Below are 23854 nucleotides of genomic sequence, written 5' to 3'. Positions count from 1 at the left end.
ACACTAGCTAAGCTAGATTAGCGTTTTCTTTCTACCTCACATAGTGAATGTTTTGACAGGCTTATCCTTTTAGTCAGTCTAGTTCTTTGCCAGTTTTCTGTAATAAAATATCTGTTTCACAGATGAGTTACCACTTTATCTTGTTGACAAAGCTTATTTGTGCTTCTGATACTTTCAAGAGTATATTGTATTTTTCAGAAAACGCTCCCCAGCCCATTTGCCTCCTGGTACTCAGTTTCCTCAGCACATTTAATTCTCAGACTATAAAAATTTGGGGTTTTGGCCAGGTGCCGTGGCTCACGCCTGTAATCCCAGCACTTTGGGAGGCCGAGGCGGGTGGATCGCCTGAGGTCAGGAGATCGAGACCAGCCTGGCGAACATGGTGAAACCCCATCTCTAATAAAAATACAAAAATTAGCTGGACGTGGTGTCATGCGCCTGTAATCCCAGCAACTTGGGAGGGAGGCTGAGGCAGGAGAATGGTTTTAACCCAGGAGGCGGAGGTTGCTATGAGCTGAGATCATGCCATTGCACTCCAGCCTGGGCAACAAGAGCAAGACTTCGTCTCGAAAAAAAAAAAAATGGGGGGTTTTATAATTAATTACTATGGAGGAATCTTGCTCTTCAGATGTCCTTCATTCAGCCTTGTGAGATACTAGAATCTTATTGATGCTCATTTGAAGGGTTATTAACTTTGGAATGCCCAAATAAGGAGCAGCAAATGACTCTTGTATGCTAAATTAGTATTGACACTTTATGTTGAACATACATGACTACCAGGGAGCCATTTACTTAGAATCCTTTCCTTATAACCGTTGCTATGGAGAAGTGATAAACTCTTCATGATTAACTCTTCATAGAATTGGTATTTTTTTCTTGTGTTGTTATATAATTTTCAGCTTAGGGTTGTATAGGTTTTTCCATGCTGAGAGGAAATAAGACTTTTGAGGTCAGATAGTAGCTGTATGATCTTAATGTACTGAACCTCACTCTTTTCAGTAGAGTGAGCTTTATGGTCCCTTCCAAAATCAACACTCTTAGAGTATGGTGACACTAATAACTCACATATCAGTAGTACGTGTTTTGTGCTAAATCACCTTAGGCTTTCTTACCTGATCCCTCTTCTCACTCCTGAGAAAAACAAGCTGGAGATTTTAGTGTATAGCCATGAGATAGTTTTTTCTGGGAAATCAGTAGCTTATAGAAAGTTCTGTAGGGCCTAAAATATAAACTTATTTATTTATTCATTCATCCATCCATTCTTTAAAATAGAGATAGGTCTTGCCATGTTGCCCTGGCTGGTCTCGAATTCCTGGGCTCAAGCTATCCTCCAACCTTGGCCTTCCAAAACGCTGTGATTACAGGCGTGAGTCACTGTTCCTGACCTATAAACACCTTTAGCTTGTAACAGAATATCTCTAAAATTCATTTATTTATTCATTTGTACAAAAAATATTGACCAAATATCTCCAGTCATTATTATAAAGCACAGGAGACACTTTTTTTTTTTTTTTTTTTTTGAGACAGTTTCACTCTTGTTGCTCAGGCTGGAGTGCAATGGCATGATCTCGGCTCACTGCCACCTCCGTCTCCTGGGTTCAAGCGATTCTCCTGCCTCAGCGTCTCATGTAGCTGGGATTACAGGCACCCACCACCATGCCTGGCTAATTTTTCTGTTTTTGGGAGAGACAGGGTTTCACCATGTTGGTCAGGCTGGTCTTGAAATCCTGACCTCAGGTGATCCACCCGCCTCGGCCTCCCAAAGTGCTGGGATTACAGGCGTGAGCCACCGTGCCCTCCCCGTTTTTATTGTTTTAATAGGGGAGACAGATAATAACCATGTAAAGTAGATAATTTCATGCTGTGAACAGTCTTGATCACAGTAAACAGTGCTATGGAGCAAATGATTGGGTGGGGAGGGGTTACTACTAAGGCAATCAGAAGAAGCCTCGATAATGGAGGACCTTTGATCTGAGACACACAGATTGAGAGCTTACTTGAAGAATGATAAACGGAACTCTGTAAAGGCCTAGAATTGGGGAAAAGTATGTTATGTTCAAGAAACAGAAGATGAGCTAGTGTGACTGAAGCATAATGAGTGAGAGAGTGAGAGTTGTAAGGGGAGATTGAAGGCATAGGCAAAGTCAGGTCAAGTTGCATAAGCCATAAAGTGGCTCACACTTTTTTGCTCTGTTTGGAGTAGAAAATTAGAAATAGCATGCATTTCCTTTAAACTTTTTTAATGAATGATGTATGATAGACTTATTAATAGAAGACTTTGGCTTGTAGTGGTAAACAGTTCTACAAAAAAAAAATTCTGGAGATCTCAAGTGCCTAGGAATTTGATTTTCTTTGATATTTATAAGTTGTCCTTTCTTTTTATGTACCTCAAAGAATTTCTGACTAAAGCATTAAAGGTAGAATGCCTATTATTTATTGAATTTTCTGTATCTCTCTCTTTTTTTTTTTAATATACAGTGTCTTGCTCTGTCACCCAGGCTGGAGTGCAGTGACGCAATCTTGGCTTACTGCAAGCTCTTCCTCCCGGGTTAAAGCCATTCTCCTGCCTCAGCCTCCCGAGTAGCTGGGACTACAGGCGCCTGCCACCACAACCGGCTAATTTTTTGTATTTTTAGTAGAGACGGGGTTTCACCATGTTAGCTAGGATGGTTTCGATCTCCTGACCACATGATCCAGCCACCTCAGCCTCCCAAAGTGCTGGGATTACAGGCGTGAGCCACCGCGCCCGGCCCCTCTGTATCTCTTTTTTACTTTAAAATATGCCATGTAACTTGTTATGAAAATATTTAAGAAGTATAGATGGACCTGAAAGTAACCAGTATTCTATTTGTTAAGAGCCTACCACATCAGTGTCAGCCTAATAGAAACCATGTTGGGCATAGTAGAAGTCATATAACAGGCCTCAATTTGGATAATGGATATAAAATAAGTTGTATATATAGAATATATTTTTCTTTTTCTTTTTTTTTTTTCTTTTGTCTTCTCATGGAAGAAAGCATTCTGGGTTTTTTAACTGTGGCACATGTTTATTTTCTTAGTCTGTGAATAGAGTTGATGGCAGAAAAGAGAAGCGTTATAAATAGGATGAGGTCAATAAAATTTTTCAGGCCCAGTGAATTTGGAAATTATTTGGTAACCTGACTTAAATTCTGATGAGTTTGTAATCTAGGTTAATGGTGCTATAGGCAATTTATATTATCATTAATTTCAAGTTTTAGTGGGCCTCAAAAATAGTGATCATCAATGCATGATTTTGTTGGCATGGTTTATTTGGATACTAACTTGATTAGAAGATCTCAAACAATTTAAATGCATGAGGTCAAGGGAAAATTACTAACTTGTAGCCAGGGTAGCAATTTGTTTATATATTTTAAGCTTCCTTGGTTTTAAAATCTAAAAGAGAAAATCTGAGTGTCCTAAATTTTTAAGTGTGCTGAGAGGGCATGTTGACATCTGAAATGGCTAATGAGGTTTCTTTTCGTTGTTTGCTTTTCTTAAGCCTGCTTGTGTTTGAACATTTTAGGTCATTTATAGCAAATACACTGACCTGGTTCCAAAGGAGGTTATGAATGCAGATGATCCAGACCTGCAAAGGCCCGATGAAGAAGCTATTAAAGAGGTAACTGGGAATTGATATATTCGATGACTATTTACATCCTGATTAACTTCCAAACTCTCAATGTGATATTTCCTATTTCAGATAACAGAAAAGACAAGAGTAGCCTTAGAAAAATCTGTATCACAGAAGGTCGCCGCAGCCATGCCAGTTCGAGCAGCTGACAAACTGGCTCCTGCTCAGTATATCCGGTATGAATCATGCCTAGAAGACTTAGTTTCATTCTGAACTTGATTCAGCTTGGGGGGTCATGGTATTCTTTCACTAACCCACTTAGCAACCATTATAAATGCATTGTTTTCAATAATAACTCAAAGCCTGTCTACTGTCTTTGCAGACAATTGAAAGCAGAATTTTTTAAGGTGTCCACTTTGGTTTTTGTTTGTTTTCTGAGATAAAGTTTCTCTGTTGCCCAGGCTGGAGTACGGTGACACCAACACAGCTCACTGCAGCCCCCACCTCCTGGGCTCAGGTGATCCTCCTGCCTTGATGCCACCATGCCTGGCTAATATTTTAATTTTTTGTAGAGACAGGGTCTCGCTGTGATGCTCAGGCTGTTTTCGAACTCCTGGGCTCAAGCAGTCCTCCTGCCTTGTCATCCCAAAGTGCTGAGATTACAGACTTGAGCCACCACACTTGGCCTCTTTTTATGCTTTTTTTTGGGGTGAGGGACAGAATCTTGCTCTGTTGCCCAGGCTGGAGTGCAGTGGTGTGATCTTGGCTCACTGTAACCTCTGCCTCCCAAGAGATTCTTCTGCCTCAGCCTCCTGAGTAGCTGGGATTACAGGTGCCCACCACCATACCTGGCTAATTTTTGTATTTTTTTTAGTAGAGACAGGGTTTCACCATGTTGGCCAGGCTGGTCTCGAACTCCTGACCTCAAATGATCCATCCTCCTCAGGTTCCCAAAGCGCTGGGATTATAGGCGTGAGCGACTGTGCCCAGCCTATGCTATTTTCTTTTTTTTTTTTTTTTTTGAGATGGAGTCTCACTCTGTCACCCAGGCTGGAATGCAGTGGCACAATCTTGGCTCGCTGCAACCTCTGCCTCCTGGGTTCAAGCGATTCTCCTGCCTCAACCTCCTGAGTAGCTGGGATTACAGGCTTGCACCACCATGCTCAGCTAATTTTTGTATTTTTAGTAGAGACAGGGTTTCACCACGTTGGCCAGGCTGGTCTCAAACTCCTGACCTCAGATGATCCGCCCACCTCGGCCTCCCAATGTGCTGGGATTACAGGCATGAGCCACCCGGACTGGCCCTATGCTGTTTTCAAATTATATTTTTTGTTTTTAGAAATTAACAGTTACTTGTGGTATATGACCTAAATCACAATTATTATTTATAGTTTTCCATTTATAAGTAATAGATATCTTTATAATACTTCTAAATTTTGAGGCGTTTTACTTGACTAAATCTGCATAGAGAATTGAATCACATACAGATATTGAGGGAAAATTCAGAGCTGGTAGGGCTGCTGTCATTATTCTTTTCTCTGTTTTATAACCTATGATTAATCGAAAACTGCTAACCGTAAGTTGCCTGCTGGGATTATTATGAGTGTTTTTTCCTCAGATGCAGGCATACTAAATAGGTACTATTTTCTAGACTGCTTATCTGTGAAACTGAACACGGCACCTTCCATGTTGGAAAACATATGAGGATGGGTTATTTGCAAACTAATACCACTCAAGTTTATATTTTGACTGTAACTCATAATTTATGTTCTTTTATCCCTCTTGCTGTCTGCTTTGTCTAAATATTTTGTTAATTTTCTGTTAATACTTTGCGAAAGGAATTGAAAATGTAGTCTAGCTTAAGATTGTAATAGAAGGAAAATACCTACTGAAAGCTTGAACTAATTACACCTTTAGTTTTTATCTGCTTTCTTCAGATACACACCATCTCAGCAAGGAGTGGCATTCAACTCTGGAGCTAAACAGAGGGTTATTCGGATGGTAGAAATGCAGAAAGATCCAATGGAGCCTCCAAGGTTCAAGTAAGTGAAAAGGAATAGGCTACTAATACACACAATAACATGGATGAATCTCAAAACAATTATGCTGAGTGAAAGAAGCCAGGCAAAAACAAGTACATACAGTATGATTCCATTTATCTAAAACTCCAGGAAATGCGAACTAACCTATAGTTACAGAAAGTAGATAGGTGGTTGCCTCTGGGGAAGGAGGTAGGGACAGAGAGGAGATGGGAGGGACAAGAGGAATAGGCAAGGGGCAAGCAGAAACTTTTGGGGATGATAGACGTGTTCACTATCTTGCTTGTGATGATGATTTCACAGGTGCATATTTGTGTCAAAATTTAATCAAATCGTATGCTTTAAATATGTATAGCTAATAAATGTCAATTATCTCAATAAAGCTGCCTTTTTTTTTTTTTTTTTTTTTTTTTTTGAGAGACAGTCTCGCTCTGTCACCCAGGCTGGAGTGCAGTGGCATGATCTCAGCTCACTGCAACCTCTGCCTCCTGGGTTCAAGCGATTCTCTTGTCTCAGCCTCCTGAGTAGCTGGGATTACAGGCGTGTGCCACAATGCCCAGCTAAGTTTTTGTATTTTTAGTAGAGACAGGGTTTCACCATGTTAGCCAGGATGGTCTCGATCTCCTGACGTCAGGCTATCTGCCCACCTTGGCCTCCCAAAGTGCTGGGATTACAGGCATGAGCCACTGCACCCGACCTAAAGCTGCTTTTTAAAGTGGAAAAAAGTATATTACTCTGCAAAATGACAATAATGTGGAGGTGGGGTGAGTAACAGTTTCAAAGTTGGCCATGTTTTATTCATTGTCGAAGTGGAGTGGTAAATGTATATCATTATACAGTCTCTGTTTTTGTCTATGTTTGAAACTTTTATGCAAGAAAAAGGAGGAGAGACTTGATATGATGACTAAAAGGGAGGAAACTATATCACTCTCTGGTTGTGTTTTTATGCTTCAGGATTAATAAGAAAATTCCCCGGGGACCACCTTCTCCTCCTGCGCCTGTCATGCATTCTCCTAGCCGAAAGGTATTCTTTGCTGTAGTCCAAAATATTTTTTTCTACTCATGGTTATTAATTTTATAGATAACCTCCCTATGCCTATACAGGTGCATGTCACCACACTGACTTGTAGTTTCTTTTTTTATTTTTCAAGATGAAGTTTCAAGAATGCTTATGAGAATGTATATAACATGTTAGCTATAAGTTTTGTTATTAGTAATGCAAACCCTACTTTTAATGGAATGGGCAAAGTCTGCTGTTTCAGTTTAAGGATGTTATAGGAAGTGAATATATGGGTTCATTAGGTCCCTGGTAATTTGACTTTTTAAGATATGTTTTGTTAATCAAAAGAACAATTTTTCATCCAAAAGAAGTCACATCGGCCGGGCGTGGTGGCTCACGCCTGTAATCCCAGCACTTTGGGAGGCCAAGGCGGGCAGATCACCTGAAGTCGGGAGTTCAAGACCGGCCTGACCAACATGGAGAAACCCCGTCTCTACTTTAAAAAAAATTAGCTGGGCGTGGTGGCGCATGCCTATAATCCCAGCTACTTGGGAGGCTGAGGCAGGAGAATCACTTGAACCCAGGAGGCGGAGGTTGTGGTGAGCCAAGATTGCACCATTGCACTCCATCCTGGGCAACAAAAGCGAAACTCCGTCTCAATTAAAAAAAAAAAAAGAAGTCACATCACTTTAAATATGGAAAAATACTAGCCAACATTTATAACTGTCAAGAATAATTTCTAGATTATTTTCCATTTTTCACACTAGTTCAAAGTTATTACTAGAATTATATGGTAAACTAGTGCTAGCAAACAAATGGACTGCTGGCCTTTTACTACGGCTGTGCATATGTCAGTGTATATGGAGCTGTCTTTGAAGATAAAGATTATACTTAGATTTACTTTGTAGACTATAAATCTAAACTTGTCTCTTCTTTCCCTCTTCTCTCAGATGACTGTAAAGGAACAACAAGAGTGGAAGATTCCTCCTTGTATTTCTAACTGGAAAAATGCAAAGGTAATTAAGTTGTCAAATCAGTCTCTATTAGTATAACCTACTGGAAAACACCAGTAAAACAACTACAGCCTGCATAACTGTAGTTGAAACAACACGTGGTTTAACTGAGCATTTTCAAAAAGGAATGCCCGATTTGGTGACTTTTTTAATGTAATAGAAATGTTAGTATGCCAGGTACGTGAATACCGTGTCAGTTCCTTTTTTTTTTTTTGAGACAGAGTCTCGCTCTGTCACTAGGCTGGAGTACGGTGGCGTGATCTCAGCTCACTGCAGCCTCCACCTCCCAGGTTGAAGCGATTGCCCTGCCTCAGCCTCCTGAGTAGCTGGGACTACAGGCGCATGCCACCATGTCCGGCTAATTTTTTGTATTTTAGTAGAAACGGGGTTTCACCCTGTTGGCCAGGTTGGTCTTGATCTCCCGACCTTGTGATCCGCCGGCCTCGGCCACCCAAAGGGCTTAGATTGCAGGTGTGAGCCACCGCACCCGGCCCCATATCAGTTCTTTTAGTGAATTGTAGCTAGCAGAAGCACATAGAGAAGGAATAAGTAGAATAAAGTGTCATATAAATACAAGATGGTATTTAGAAAACTCAAATTTATATCTAAAAATTATTTATAAAAGAAAGTAAACTGATGTAAAAGATTATATGACAAAAGAACAGAGTAAATGTTTGGATACTTTAAGTGCTTTAATATTCAACTACTTGGCTCTGTAGTAGTGAAGGCTTAAGCTATATATCTCTAATAATTGCCAAAGTTTCTAGGAGTTGTTAAGAATCTGTAGATTGTGGGATAGATTTGCTAGTTACTGTTTCATCTTCCCTGAATCATAGTTCATGATTTTATTTTTGATGGATAAAGAAGACCATTTCAGGTTTCTTAAGAGAATTTATATACTCACCCTAAACAAAGAAGTTGCCGACTGGTCTGATTTGAGTTGATTAGTATTATGTAACTGGATGGTATCTTGAGCTGGTTCTGTAATGCTTCATTTTATTATGAGACCATGGACTAAAAGTCAACATTTGAGAGACTAGTCAGATATCTGGAAAATAAAGCTAAGCCTGAAAGTTACATAGACATTCAAGTACAGTTCTTGAGTTATTGAAATGGGATGCAAAGTTTTAGAATGTAGAAATTCAGTTGTTTAGCAAACATTTTTTTTTTTTCCTTTGGTTTTTTTTTTTTTTTTTTTTTTTTTTTTTTGAGACGGTCTCGCTCCGTTGCCCAGGCTGGAGTACAGTGGTATGATCATGGCTCACTGCAGCCTCAACCTCCCAGGCTCAGGCGATCCTCCCACCTCAGCCTCCCGAGTAGTTGGGACCACAAGTGTGCCCCACCATGCCTGGCTACTTTTTTGTATTTTTGGTAGAGACGGGGTTTCACCATGTTGCCAGGCTGGTCTTGAACTCCTGGGCTCAAGCAATCCACCTGCCTTGGCCACCCAAAGTGTTGGAATTACAGGCTTGAGCTACTGCACCCAGCCTTTTTTTTTCTATTTACTAAAACTTCAGGATTCTAAGAATATAACAGATCATTAAGACAGTACAGCAGATTTAACTTCCTGTAGATGCTAAGATTATAGTGATTCTACCTTTGTTTGACTGTTACATTTACTTGAGGAGCAACTGTTGAACTGTTTGACAGTGATTTCCTTTTATTAAAATCCACAATTATTAACACAAATATCTATTTTTCCAGAGCTTGGGTTCTGAAATCCTGCTGTCTGAGTTTAAATCCTAATAGCCCACTTACTAACTGTATGACCTTGGGGATGTTACCAAAGCATCAGTGAAATGGACACAATAATGTTAGAAGCTTTATAGAGTTATCGTGAAGGTTAAATGAGACCATAGGTGTAAGTGCTTGATCTTCTACATAAAGCACTCATTGATAGCTGCTGTTGTTTTGCATCATTGTGAAGAAAGATGCAAGGAAAAAGAACCTCCAGTTAAGTGGTTCTCAAAATGTGGGCATATTTAAATTTAATTTTAGGCTCGATGGCTCATGCCTGTAATCCCAGCACTTTGGGAGGCCAAGGGCGGATCACTCAAGGTCAGGAATTCAAAACCATCCTGGCCAACATGGTGAAACTCCGTCTCTACTAAAAATAGAAAAACTAGCCGAGTGTGTGGCGCATGCCTATGGTCCCAGCTACTCGGGAGGCTGAGGTAGGAGACTCGCTTGAACCCAGGAGGCAGAGGTTGCAGTGAGCCGAGATGGCACCCCTGCCCTCCAGCCAGGGTGACAGAGCAAGACTCCAGCTCGAAAAAAATAAAATTAATTTAACTTCAAATAATTAATTGAAGCACTTCTGTGACTGGGTTTTCTGTCTGCATTCACTCTAGGGTTATACAATTCCATTAGACAAACGTCTGGCTGCTGATGGAAGAGGACTACAGACAGTACACATAAATGAAAATTTCGCCAAATTGGCAGAAGCCCTCTACATTGCTGATCGGAAGGTTGGTTTGTTATAATTTGTTTAATGCTCTTGTTACTTTTAAAATCCATTCTTGGTTACCTAAGGTACTGATAATTTAACTATAGTACCAAGCACCCAAAGAGAGTCTCACCCACGGTACGTGTGTCAGAAATGGCAGCTGCTAGTTGGCAGCTCTCTGCATGCTCCCAGCTTTTGTAGATGTGTACATACACCCCACAGTGGTGATCCGGCTCCCTCACAACATGTCAGAATAATGGTTTCCTAGGATGATCCCATTTTTTGAAGATTGCTAGGTTTCATAATTTTTGATTTCAAATTTTCCTCTATTTTAGATGTAGATGTCCCCCAAAAGGGCAGTTGCAGGAAAAGGCAGATAAACATTCTAATGAATTGAATACTACATAAAATGGCGTTCATAGCATTGGCCATCTATTAATGTTACATAATGTATTAAATATTATGGAATTAGGCTGGGCACAATGGCTCATGCGTATAATCCCAGCATTTTGGGAGGCCAAGACTGGTGGATTCCTTGAGGTTGAGAGTTCAAGACCAGCCTGACCAATGTGGTGAAACTCCATCTCTACTAAAAATACAAACATTAGCGGGATGTGGCATGCACCTGTAATCCTAGCTACTTGGGAGGCTGAGGCAGGAGAATCTCTCGAACCCAGGAGGTGGAGGTTGCAGTGAGCCAAGAACGCACCACTGCACTCCAGCCTGGGCAGCAGAGTAAGACACTTCATCTCAAAAAATATATGTAAATATAAAGATTATGGAATTAATATGTGATATTGAAGTTCACATGCATCATAGCATGTGTTTGGAACATAAAAAAAAATGTCTTTTGTATCACAGTGAGTACCCTTATAAAAATTATCTAGCAGATGTAAGTTAAGATTTTATCTTGAGTTGACTTGATTAACTTTGAAAGTGTTATTAATTTTGAAAATGTTATTTTTTTGAGATGGATCTCACTATGTTGCCTAGGCTGGTCCCAAGCTCCTGAGCTCAAGCAGTCCTTCCACCCTGGCCTCCCAAAGTGCTAGGATTGCAGGAGAGAGCCACTATGCCTGGCTTTAATTTTGTTCTTTAGATTGTTTCTGAGAAAGCATTAGTGAAATACTTGACTTACAAGATTAACTGGGGTCACGATAGTTTCAATCACTAAAATATTCCCAGAGAAAAAAGCTGACCTTGCAGTGTCTTCCAGGCAGGATATCTTTTAGTGGACAAGACTCTTTGTTTTAATTAGCAATAACAAATCTGAATTCTGTATAATTGCTCTTACCAGCCAGATGTTAGGGAGTTGGATGATAGCCATAAATATTTATCCCATGATAGTGTCCTGTTTAACATGTGACTTTACCAACAGGCTCGTGAAGCTGTGGAAATGCGTGCCCAAGTAGAGAGAAAAATGGCTCAGAAAGAAAAGGAAAAACATGAAGAGAAACTTAGAGAAATGGCCCAGAAAGCCAGGGAGAGAAGAGCTGGGATCAAAACTCATGTGGAAAAAGGTATGACATTCTCATTACTGAATTGAATTTTGCTTGGTGAACAAAATATATCTTATTTTAGAAAACCTTTTTCCTACTGCATATAAAGTAGGTACATATAAACAAAATTTAGGTACATCAGATATAGTGTAGAAATGGAGAGTAATCTCTGCCTTAGTAAGCTGAAGCAACAGGAGATAAGAAAAAGTGGGTCTTCAGTTTGGGACTGTACCAGAAATTTTTAAACTTCTGAGCAGTGTACTTTTCAAAATTGCATTATTACTCAAATGATAGGCTTGATTTTCTCTTATTTTAATCTCAAAACTTAAGAGAAATTAGGTATCTAACGGAATAATTCAGCTCCCTCATATGGTGAAGTAATCCAGAGTTTTTCTATCTTGTAGGCTCCAATGCATTTCTCATCATTAAATCTGCCAGTATTTTCTCTCTGACTTTACTTAGTGGTCTACATTGGTGTATTAATTCAATTAGAGTGGGAAGTCGAGTCCTAAGTATAATTCAAGAAATTTTGTGAGGGTGGTTATTTTTTTTTCATTACTAAATTCTTACCTGGTACATTTATTCATTCTTTCATTTATTTAGTTCATATTGAGCATCTGCTGTGTGCAAGGTTCTCTTTTAGACACAAAGTGTTTTTGCTAGACAGGGGTAGGGGGATGGGATATAACAGTCAACATTCTGGTGAGTGTAGACAGACAGAAATTAATCATGTAGTATAGTAAAAGGTAATAATTGCTGTGGAGGAAAAATAATACAGGGAAAGAGGATATAAAATTGCCAGAAGGTGAGAGTGGTCAAATAGCCCTCACTTCTGAGATGGTGCTGTTAGCAGAAATACTTGAAGAAAGTAAGGAAGCAAACCATGTGGATTTCTGGGGGAAGAGCATCCCACACAGAAGGCCAGCAAGTACATGGCTCTGAAATGGGAGTATGCCTAGTGTGGCCCAAGGAAGAGCAGACAGGCCAATATGACTGGATTTGTATGAGAAAGAAGGGGATAAGTAGGAGATGAGGTGTCAGAATAGTTAGGGCAGGTGGGAAGAGTAGTGGCCAGATCATGTATGGCCCTTTAACCTAAAGATAAAGCTTTTACTACAAGTGAAAAGGGAAGCAATTGCAGGGTTTTGAGCAGAGTAATGACCTGACATACTGTTTTCCAGCTTTATTGAGGTATAATTGGCAAATAAAAATTGTATAAAGCATACAACATGATGTTTTAATATACACTGTGAAATATTCATTACTGCCAAGCTAATTAACTTACCAGTCATCTCTGATAGTTACTTTTTAAATTTTTTGGTGAGAACACTTAAGATCTACTCTCTTGGCAAATTTCAAATATACAATGCAGTACTGTTAACTATAGTTAACATACAGTATATTAGATCTCCAGAACTTACTCATCCTGCATAAATGAGACTTTGTACCATATGACCATTTCCCCTAACATATATTTTTAAAAGACCTCCCTGGCTGCTGTGTTAAAAATAGAATACTGTGGAATGGGCATGGGCTAATGCCTTCCAAATAAACTGTAAGAGAGATGGTAACAAGAGGTAACAAAACATGGTCCCATATTGGTTGTATTTTGGTGGTAGAGTTGACAAAATTTGTTTGTGGGTTAGGTGGAGATACGAAAAAAAGTAGGAGTTAAGGATGACTCCAGAACTTTTATCCTAAGCAGTTGGGAAGGATTAAATTGCCAACTGCTCAGGATAAAAGTAAATATTACTTTTATTTACTAATATTGGGAAGACTGCAGGAGGAACAGGTTTGGGAGGGAAAGATGAAGAATTTATTATAGTTAAGGATATGTTAAGTTTAAGATGGAGGTGCCAGGTAATTGGTTACAAGAGTCTAGAGTTCAACCATAGGGAAATAACCAGGGTTTTAAGTAGTGATCCACTTCCCTCAGTTATATATGAATGACTTAATAAGGTGAGATATAAATACCTGCCTGGTTGTATACCTAACCATAGAAGATAATTAGAAGTAAAACTTACTGCATTTGAGTTCTCTAAACTAATAAGAAAAAGACAACAGAATCGTTCTCAAGAAATTAAAAATTTTAATGAATCTCTTGCCAGATAGTAGTAAAAACTAACATTTATCAGGTGCTTCTTATGGTGGACACCACTCTGAGTACTTTATTTGCATTATCTCATAATCCCTGGGATAACCCTATGTAGTGATACTATTATTATGACTGTTTTACAGAGGAGGAAACTAAGGCTTATAGTATTAAGTAATCTGCCCAGGTCACATGGTTAATTGGCTATAGAAACAGGATTTGAATCCAGACAGGCTTGCTCCAAATCTTATGCTCTTAACTGTACTCCATTCCCTCAGACTGGCGAGGGTAGAAAAAAATGAAGATAGATATAAATGCAGTGGAAATCAAGATCCAGCCAGCCCCTAAGGGAAATAAGCCGACAGTTCTTTATTCAATAGAATCTTTGAAAATATAAGGGAAACATTATGCATAATTCTTTTTTTCTGACTTTTTTATTATTATTATTATTTGGTTTTTTTGAAACGGAGTTTCGCTCTTGTTGCCCAGGCTGAAGTGTAATGATGCAATCTCAGCTGACTGCAACCTCCGCCTCCTGGGTTCAAGCAATTCTCCTGCCTAAGCCTTCCGAGTAGCTGGGATTAAAGGTGCCCATCACCATGCCCAGCTAATTTTTTGTATTATTAGTAGAGACGGGGTTTTACCATATTGGCCAGGCTGGTCTCAAACTCCTGACCTCAGGTGATCCACCTGCCTCAGCCTCTCAAAGTGCTGGGATTACAGGCATGAGCCACCACACCCAGCCTTTCCTGACATTTTATTATGAACATTTTCAAACATACAGAAAAGCTGAAAGAATTATATGATGAACACCCGTATCTCCTACCACCTAGATTCTACACTAAATTTTTTTTTTTTTTTAACCATTAACATTGCTCCCATGAAAGAAAAGCTCAGGATTTGACAGCTTCACTGCCGAATTTTTCCAAACATTTAAAGAACTAAATACCAGTTCTACTCAGACTATTCCAAAAAATTGAAGAGAAGGGAATGCTTCCAAATTCATTCTACAAGGTCATTAGTATACTGACACCAAAACTAGACAAATATACAACAAAAAAGAAAACCACAGGCTAACATCCCTGATAATCTTAGATGCAAAAATCCTTAACAAAATTCTAACAAACAGAATTCAACACATTAAAAAATATCATTCATCATAATCAACTGAACTATCCTTCATTCCAAGGATGCAAGGATGGTTCAATATATGCAAATCAGTAAATGTGATACATCACATTAATAGAACCAAGAATAAGAACCATAGCATCATTTCAGTAGAAACTGAAAAAGCATTTGAAAAAATTCAACATCCCTTCATGATAAAAACTCTCAACAAAGTGGGCTTAGAAGGAACATAACTAAAAATACTTAAGGCCATATATGACAAACCCACAGCTGACATTATACTGAATGGAGAAACATTGGAAGTCTTTACTCAGAGATCTGGAAGAAGGCAAGGATGCCCACTTTCACCACTGTAACTCAACATGGGACTGGAAGTCCTTGCCAGAGAAATTTAGGCAAGAGAAAGAAATAAAGGGCATCCAGATTGGAAAGGAAGGCCAGGCACAGTGGCTCACACCTGTAATCCCAGCACTTTGGGAGGCTGAGATGGGCGAATCACTTGAGGTGAGGAGTTCAAGACCAGCCTGGCCAACATGGTGAAACCCCGTCTGTACTAAAAATACAAAAATTAGCTGGGTATGGTGGCGTTCACCTGTAATCCCAGCTACTCAGGACGCTGAGTCACAAGAATTGCTTGAGCCCAGGAGGCAGAGGTTACAGCGAGCTGAGATCATGCCACTGCACTCCAGCCTGGGCAACAAAGCAAGACTCCATCTCAAAAACAAAAAAAAACAAGACATCAAATTATACTTTGTCAGAGACAGTATGATCCTATATTTAGAAAAACCTAATGATGCCACCAAAAAACTTAAAACTGATAAACGAATTCAGTAACATTACAAGATACAAAACCAACATACAAAAATCTGTAGCATTTCTATATACAAATAGCATACCCAAGCTGAAAAACAAGAAGGCAGTCCCATTTATAATAGCTACCAAAAACTACCTAGGAATAAAGGTGTTTTTTTTTTGAGACGGAGTCTCACTCTGTCACCCAGGCTGCAGTGCAGTGGCATGATCTCAGCACACTGCAACCTCCGCTTCCCAGGCTCAAGCAATCCTTGTGTCTCCGCCTCCTGAGTAGCTGGGACAACAGGCGCACACCACCACGCCTGGCTAATTTTTTTTATTTTTAGTAGAGATGGGGTTTCACCACGTTGGCCAGGCTGGTCTCAGACCTCAGGTGATCTGCCTGCCTCGGCCTCCCAAAGTGCTGGTATTACAGGCATGAGTCACTGCACATAGCCTCCTAGGAATAAACTTAACCAAAGAAGTGAAAGATCGCCACAAAGAAAATGATAAAAGACTGATGAAAGTAATTGAAGAGGCTGGGCATGGTGGCTCACACCTGTAATCCCAACACTTTGGGAGGCCAAGGCAGAAGGATTACTTGAGGTCAGGTGTTCAAGACCACCCTGGGCAACATAGTAAGACCCTATCTCTTTTTAAAAAAAAAAAAAATTAAATTTTAAAAACACAAATTGTAGAAGACACACTAAAAATGGAAAGATAGCTCATGCTCATGAATTGGAAAAATTAGTATTGTTAAAATGTTCATACTACCCAAAGCTAGCTCTAGACACAATGCAATCCCTATCAAAATACCAATGACATTCTTCAAAGAAATAGAAAAAACAATACTAAAATTTGTATGGAACCACAAAAGACCCCAAATAACCAAAGCAATCCTGAATAAAAAGAAAAAAAACTGGAGGCATCACACTGCCTGGCTTCAAAATATACTACAAGGCTATAGTAACCAAAGCAGCATGGTACTGCCATAAAAACAGACACATAGACTAGTGGAACAGAATAGAGAACCCAGAAATAAATGGATCGGCTATAAATGCATAGAATTTTTGATTGTTTGGAGACAATGTCTCACTCTGTCATCCAGCCTGGAGTGCAGTGGTGTAATCTTAGCTCACTGCAACCTCTGCCTCTCAGGCTCAAGCTATCCTCCCACCTTGGCCTCCCAAGTAACTGGGACTAAGGCACGCACCACCACGCCTGGCTAATTTTTGTGTTATTTTAGAGACAGGGTTTTGCCATTACACCCAGGGTGGTCTCAACCTCCTGGCCTCAAGTGATCCACCCGCCTCAGCCTCCCAAAGTGCGTTACAGGCATGAACCACCACCATGCCCAGCCAATGCGTGGATTTTTAACACTGATGCCCAAAGCATACATTGGGGAAAGGATAGTCTCTTCAATACATAATGCTGTGAAAACCGAATAGTCACATGCAAAAGAATGAAAATAGACCTCTTATTTCTTATCACATACAAGAATCAAATCAAAATGGATTAAAGACTTAAATGTAAGGCCTGAACTGTGAAACTACTAGATGAAAACATTGGGGACATGCTTCAGGACATTGGTCTGGACAAAGATTTTTTGGGTAAAATCTCAAAAGCACAGACAGCAAAAGCAAATATAGACAAATGGGATTGCGTCAAGCTGAAAAGCTTCTGCACAGCAGTCAACAGACTGAAGAGGCCACCTACAGAACGGAAGAAAATGGTTGCAAACTATCCATTTAAGAAAGAATTAATAACCAGAATGTACAAGAACTCAATCGCAAAGAAACGAGATAATCTGATTTTAAAATGGGCAAATGATCTGAATAGACAGTCTCAAAAGAAGACATACTTATGGCCAACAGGTGTATGAAAAAATGTTCAGCATCACTAATCATCACGGAAATTCAAATCAAAACCACAGTGAGATATTATGTCACTCCAGTTAAAATGGCTATCATTAAAAAGGCAATAATAGATGCTGGCGAGGATACAGAAGGGGGGAACACTAGTACGTTTTTAGTAAGAATGTAAATTAGTACAGCCACTATGGAAAACAGTATGGCAGTTCTTCAAAAAACTGAAAATAGAGCCACTACGTGATCCAGCAATTCACTGCTGGGTATATATCCAAAAGGAAATCAGTATATCAAATCAAAAAGGGATATCTGCACTTCCATGTTTATTGCAGTGCTCTTTACAGTTACCAAGATACGGAATCAAGTTGTGTCCAGTGGGTGAATGGATAAAGAAAATGTGGTCTATATACACAATGGGATATTACTCAGCCATAAAAAAGGATGAAATCATGTAATTTGCAACAATATGGATGGAACTGAAGGTTATTAAGTGAATAAGCCCGGCACAGAAAAACGAATACTGAATCTTCCCACTTGTATGTGGGAGCTAAAAAAGTTGGTCTCAAGGAAGCAGAGAGTAGAATGGTGGTTACCAGTGGTTGGGAAGGATGTTGGGGACAGGGAATGAAGAGAGATTGGTTGATGGTACAGAAATACAGTTAGAAAGAGTAAGTTCTAATGTTCCTAGTACAGTGGGGTGAATAGTTAATGATAATTTATTGTATATTGCAAAATAGCTAGAAGAGAATAGTTAATGATAATTTATTGTATATTGCAAAATAGCTAGAAGATTTAGAATGTTCCCAACACAAAGAAACAAATGTTTGAGGTGATGGATATCCTAATTACCCTGATTTGATTATTACACATTTTGTTCATGTATCGAATATATATACCCCATAAATATGTATAATGATTATATATCAAAAATAAATTTTAAAAGCAATTAACATTGATAAATTTGCTTTATCACATATTTGCCCATCTTTCTGTCCATCTGTCTGTCCGATTTACTGCATTGCATTTCAAAGTAAGTTGAAGACAGCAATACATTTTACCCTTAAATATTTTAGCTGCATGCTTGATTCTAGAATTCACATTCAAAAATTAAACTAATATCATTTATTAGACTTAAATTAATTGCAAGTAAGGTTTAAAAGGCTGAGTGTGACTACAAAGAAGTTTGGAATTTTCTAAGGTTAAAAAATATTCTCTTGTTCAGAATATTGGCTGGGTGCGGCAGATCACTTGAGGTCAGGAGTTTGAGACTAGCTTGGTTGAAACTCCATCTCTACTAAAAATAAAAAATTAGCCCGGCATGGTGGTGCACACCTGTAATCCCAGCTACTTGGGAGGCTGAGGCAGGAGAATCGCTTGAACCCGGGAGGCAGAGGTTGCGGTGAGCTGAGATCGCGCCACTGCATTCCAGCCTGGGCAGCAAGAGCGAAACTCCGTCTCAAAACAAACAAAATACTAATGGGGCTGAGTGCAGTGGCTCACACCTGTGACTCCAGCACTTTGGGAGGCCTAGGTGGGAAGATCACTAGAGCCTGGAGTTTGAGACCATCCTCGACAACATAAGTGGGACCCCATCTTTACAAAAAATTTAAAAATTAGCCAGGCATGGTGGCACACATCTGTGGTCCCAGGTACTCGGGAGGATGAGGCAGGAGGATCACTTGAATCCAGGAGGTAGTGGCTGCAGTGAACCATGTTCATGCTACTACACTCCAGCCTGGGTGACAGAGTGAGACGCTGTCTCTTTTTAAAAAATTATATATATAGACACATGTGTACACGTATGCACACATATAATACATATTACAGTGAAGTACTTTTCAACTGTTCACACAGAGGATGGGGAGGCACGTGAGAGGGATGAAATCCGGCATGACAGGCGAAAAGAGAGACAGCATGACCGGAATCTTTCCAGGGCAGCTCCTGATAAGAGGTAGGTGTTATTTAAGATGTGTACCAATCATGGTGGCCAGGCGCAGTGGTTCACCCCTGTAATCCCAGCACTTTGGGAGGCCAATGCGGGCGGATCACGAGGTCAGGAGATCGAGACCATCCTGGCTAACACGGTGAAACCCTGTGTCTACTAAACATACAAAAAGTTAGCCGGGCATGGTCGTGGCAGGCGCCTGTAGTCCCAGCTACTTGGCAGGCTGAGGCAGGAGAATGGCGTGAACCCGGGAGGCGGAGCTTGCAGTGAGCCGAGATCACGCCACTGCATTCCAGCCTGGGCGACAGAGCGAGACTCCATCTCACAAAAAAAAAAAAAAAAGATATGTACCAATCATGAAGAGTGGCCTTTTTGTACCTTTTAGAGCAGAGTTTTAGTCTACTAAGATCAGTTTTGCTTCTCTCCCTTTCTTCTTTAGTTTGATAACTTAATAAATTAGCACTTAATTTTCTTGTACTTAACTACTTTGTCTCAGCTCTAGTTGACTGTCTTTGGAATTAATCTTTTCTTCCATCACTTAAGTCAGAATTGAGAATGATGGGAATATAGAAAACGGAATCGAGATCAGATTTTTGAAAAGGATGTAGTAGTAAATTTGGACTGTTACAGTCCATTCTTTTTCTACCTCAAATGGTGAGATAAATGGATTATGTGCCTCTTTAGACAGGAAATAGCTTTCATGCTTTTATTGAGATCATTTTATATGCATAGTACTGCATCTAGTACAATTGAGGAGAAGAGCAGTTTTGAAAGAAGTAGAAAATCAGCTGATTTTTAGGAGTAGTTTAACTTACAGTTCAGAAAGACAGAGCTATCCATAAAATAATTTGAGAAAATTTGCAAAGCACTCTTAGTAAGTATAAACGTATAGAACAAACTAAATATATATATGAGGGCATAGAGTAAAGTAGGAATTGGGGAAGTTTATGGCTCACCAAAGGCTGAGGACTAAAAGTTCTGAAAAGTAGAGGGAATGCTGCAATACTAAGGTGGAATTCTGAGTGAGGGTTAAATGCAAATATAAAATATTTTCTTCCCAAATGAACAGTTTTCTGTGCTCTGATCATCCCATGAGCCTAATACATTTTTCAAGTCATATTTTAAACACAAAAAAGAGGCCGGGCACAGTGGCTGACACCTGTAATCCCAGCACTTTGGCAGGCCAAAGCACGCGAATCACTTGAGGTCAGGAGTTCAAGACCAGCCTGGCCAACATGGTGAAACCCCCATCTCTACTAAAAATAGAAAAATTAGCTGGGTGTAGTGGCACATGCCGGTAGTCCCAGCTACTCGAGAGGCCGAAGTGGGAGAATCACTTGAACCCTGGAGGCGGAGGTTTCAGGGAGCCAAGATCGTGCCACTGCATTCCAGCCTGGGCGACAGAGTGAGACTCCGTCTCATAAAAAATAAAAAATAAAAAAATAAAAATAAATAAGCATGAAAAAGATTCCTGCTGATATTAATTGGCATATTTCATCTCCCTGGATAAATGATGTCATGGAGAAGCAAAGACTCTTACTCTTGAGAGTTGAGGGTAAAGTACATGTAGAAGGAGGAGCAAAGTGTGAAAGTGTTTAATTAATGACAGTCTTGGTTAGTAATTCCTGAGTTGTAAAAGTTACAATGGCTCTGTGGATAAATTGGGCCCTCAAAACGAGTAAAGTGGCTATCAGAATTGACAACATAGAAAAGCTGTAAAATTGTAACTGGATGAAAATCAAATAGCCTATAGAAATCATGCTGTGACCTGAGTTTTTAGTAAAACAAGTAATGACAGTTACCATGGTTTCATTGGGATGTAGATTGCATATATAATGCGACAGCCAGGAAACCAAATTAATCTGAATGTCAAAAATCATACTAATTCAGTCATTGACATGTTTTCCTCAAAATTCTAGTGGGATAAAATTACTAAATGTGGTTAGATAAAAGAGCTGTTTCTAGCTTATTTAAAATGTTTCGTGTGCTATATCTAAATTGTATCCACTTCCCCAACCCCCAAACCATCATATAATGATAGTAAATATAGACCATAGCAATTTTATATCTCAGTATGGTTGTAAGGTGATTGCTTATATTAAAGAATTCCATGTCAACGAATCTGTTAGATGTTCTTTTGAGCTAACAGGACGTCCTAATTGTAAAACTCTCCCTCTAATCTGAAATGCTTTATAAGGGCTGCCAGCTTGATTATGTATCATCAAGGAATATATATGTTCACAAGATGTGAATGTGACATATTCACATCCTTTGCTTCTGAGATTGGTTGTATTTCTATTGAACATATTCAGCTTGTCTATAAAGAGTTTTCAGTTAGTGATGTCGTATTTCAAAATAGGTCGAAACTTCAGAGAAATGAAAATCGGGATATCAGTGAAGTTATTGCTCTCGGTGTTCCTAATCCTCGGACTTCCAATGAAGTTCAGTATGACCAAAGGCTCTTCAACCAATCCAAGGTACAAGTTTAGGAACAGCATATTGTGTGTGTTGATGTGAATACCTATCCTCAGGGAAACGAAAATTAACATACTTTACATTTGGATGTAAATGCCAGCATGATGACAAAAAAATTGGAAGTTGTATGTTGAAACTTGAGACAAGATGAAACAGTTCTGATTTTAACTTCTTATAGTGGGCTGAGATTTGAGACACTAGGAGAAGAAAGAAATTAGGTGATTAAAAACTTGGTGTTGTGGTACGTCAACCTTTTGTTTCTAAAATAGAACCAGGGAGCCCAGGCATGGTGGCTTTTGCCTGTAATCCCAACACATTTGGAGGCCAAAGCGGGCAGATCACCTGAGGTCAGGAGTTCACAACCAGCCTGGCCAACATGGTGAAACCCCATCTCTACTAAAAATACGAAAACTAGCCAGGTGTGGTGGTGCACGCCTGTAATCCCCACTACTTGGGAGGCTGAGGCACGAGAATTGCTTCAGCTTATGGTGAGCCAAGATTGTGCCACTGCACTCTAGCCTGGGTGACTGAGACTCTATCTCAAAAAAATAAAAGAGTCAGTGTCCTACAAAAGTGCCTCTTGGGTTTTTTTGTTGTTGATTTTTGGATTTTTTTTTTTAATGCTATAGAAATATGTCAATTTGGGATTCTTTTAAAAATGAAGCTGTAAAACGGGATTAAAGTACTAGGCTGGCTGTCAGGAAATCTGATTTCTAGTACCAATTGCCATTAGCTAACTAGGACACTTTAAGCCTAGGAAAACACACGCGGGCACGTGCGCACACACAAGAATACAGAAGTGTAAGTTCTACTGGAAAGTAGAGTGGGAAACTTAATTATGACTTGGAGGTTTTAAGTAAGCTCTTCTAAGTGATAATTTATTAGATGAATTTGATATTCTTGGCATTGTTCTAAGTCTTGTTATTATCTCAATTCTTACAAAAATCCTATGAAATAATACTATTATCTCTTATGTTATAGATGAGGAAATTGAAACACAGGTTTAGCTTGTGACTGATGGAATTAAGATTCAAACTGGGTGTCTTGATTTCAAATTTTTTTTTTTTTATATGGAGTCCCACTCTGTCGCCCAGGCTGGAGTGCAGTGGTGCCATCTCGGCTCACTGCAACCTCCACCTCCCAGGTTCAAGGGATTCTCCTGCCTCAGCCTCCTGAGTAGCTGGGATTATCACAGGGCATGTGCCACCATGCCAGGCTAATTTTTGTATCCTTAGTAGAGACAGGGTTTCATCACGTTGGGTCAAGCGGGTCTTGAACTCCTGACCTCGTGATCCTCCTGCCTTGGCCTCCCAAAGTGCTGGGATTACAGGCGTGAGCCACTGTGCCCGGCCAATTTCAAAGCTTTCTTAACCACTATACAATGGCAACTTACCAGCTGAGCAAAACGATCTAGGGGTGAAATTTCACATAAGTAAATATTTTCAAGATAATCACCTGTTAGAAGCTTAAGCTTAAAACATTTAAAAATTGTGATGAAAATATTTCTGGCTGGGCACTGTGGCTCACGCCTGTAATCCTAGCACTTTGTGAGACCTAGGCAGGCAGATTGCTTGAACCCAGTTTAAGACCGGCCTGGGCAATATGGCAAAACCCTGTCTACAAAAAATTAGCTGGACATGGTGGCACACACCTGTACTCCCAGCTACTTGGGAGGCTGAGGTGGGAGGAACACCTGAGCACAGGGAGGTCACAGCTCCAGTGAGCTATGTAGCACTTTGTGAGACCAAGGCAGGCGATCACCTGAGGTCAGGGGTTCAGGACCAGCCTGGCCAACGTGGTGAAACTCTGTCTCTACTAAAAATACAAAAATTAGCTGGGTGTGGTGGCACATGCCTGTAATCCCAGCTACCTGGGAGGCGGAGGCAGGAGAATCACTGGAACTGGGAGGCGGTGGCTGCAGTGAGCCAAGATCACACCACTGCACTCCAGCCTGGGTGACAGAGC

The 23854-nt window shown here is 39.9% G+C and overlaps 1 protein-coding gene across 3 annotated transcripts in view; it reads left to right on the top strand.

The window, feature by feature from the left end:
• The window catches only part of SNW1 (SNW domain containing 1), a 44603-nt gene that overhangs the window by 19606 nt on the left and 1143 nt on the right, over positions 1-23854 (top strand). For 2 of the 3 annotated variants that reach the window (XM_019009806.4, XM_019009805.4), the window contains 9 exons: positions 3545-3640; positions 3722-3828; positions 5530-5634; positions 6586-6655; positions 7582-7647; positions 9996-10112; positions 11469-11610; positions 19324-19420; positions 21774-21891. In XM_019009806.4, coding sequence (XP_018865351.1) covers positions 3545-3640; positions 3722-3828; positions 5530-5634; positions 6586-6655; positions 7582-7647; positions 9996-10112; positions 11469-11610; positions 19324-19420; positions 21774-21891 — 918 coding nt within the window. The remainder of the gene's footprint in view (positions 1-3544; positions 3641-3721; positions 3829-5529; positions 5635-6585; positions 6656-7581; positions 7648-9995; positions 10113-11468; positions 11611-19323; positions 19421-21773; positions 21892-23854) is intronic. The other variant, XM_055361087.2, reaches the window with a different exon arrangement.

This window comes from Gorilla gorilla, chromosome 15 (assembly GCF_029281585.2).
Source record: "Gorilla gorilla gorilla isolate KB3781 chromosome 15, NHGRI_mGorGor1-v2.1_pri, whole genome shotgun sequence".
NCBI lineage: Eukaryota > Metazoa > Chordata > Mammalia > Primates > Hominidae > Gorilla > Gorilla gorilla.
The sequence above is the reverse complement of the archived record's forward strand: the minus strand, read 5'-3'. Positions and strand labels throughout refer to the sequence as shown.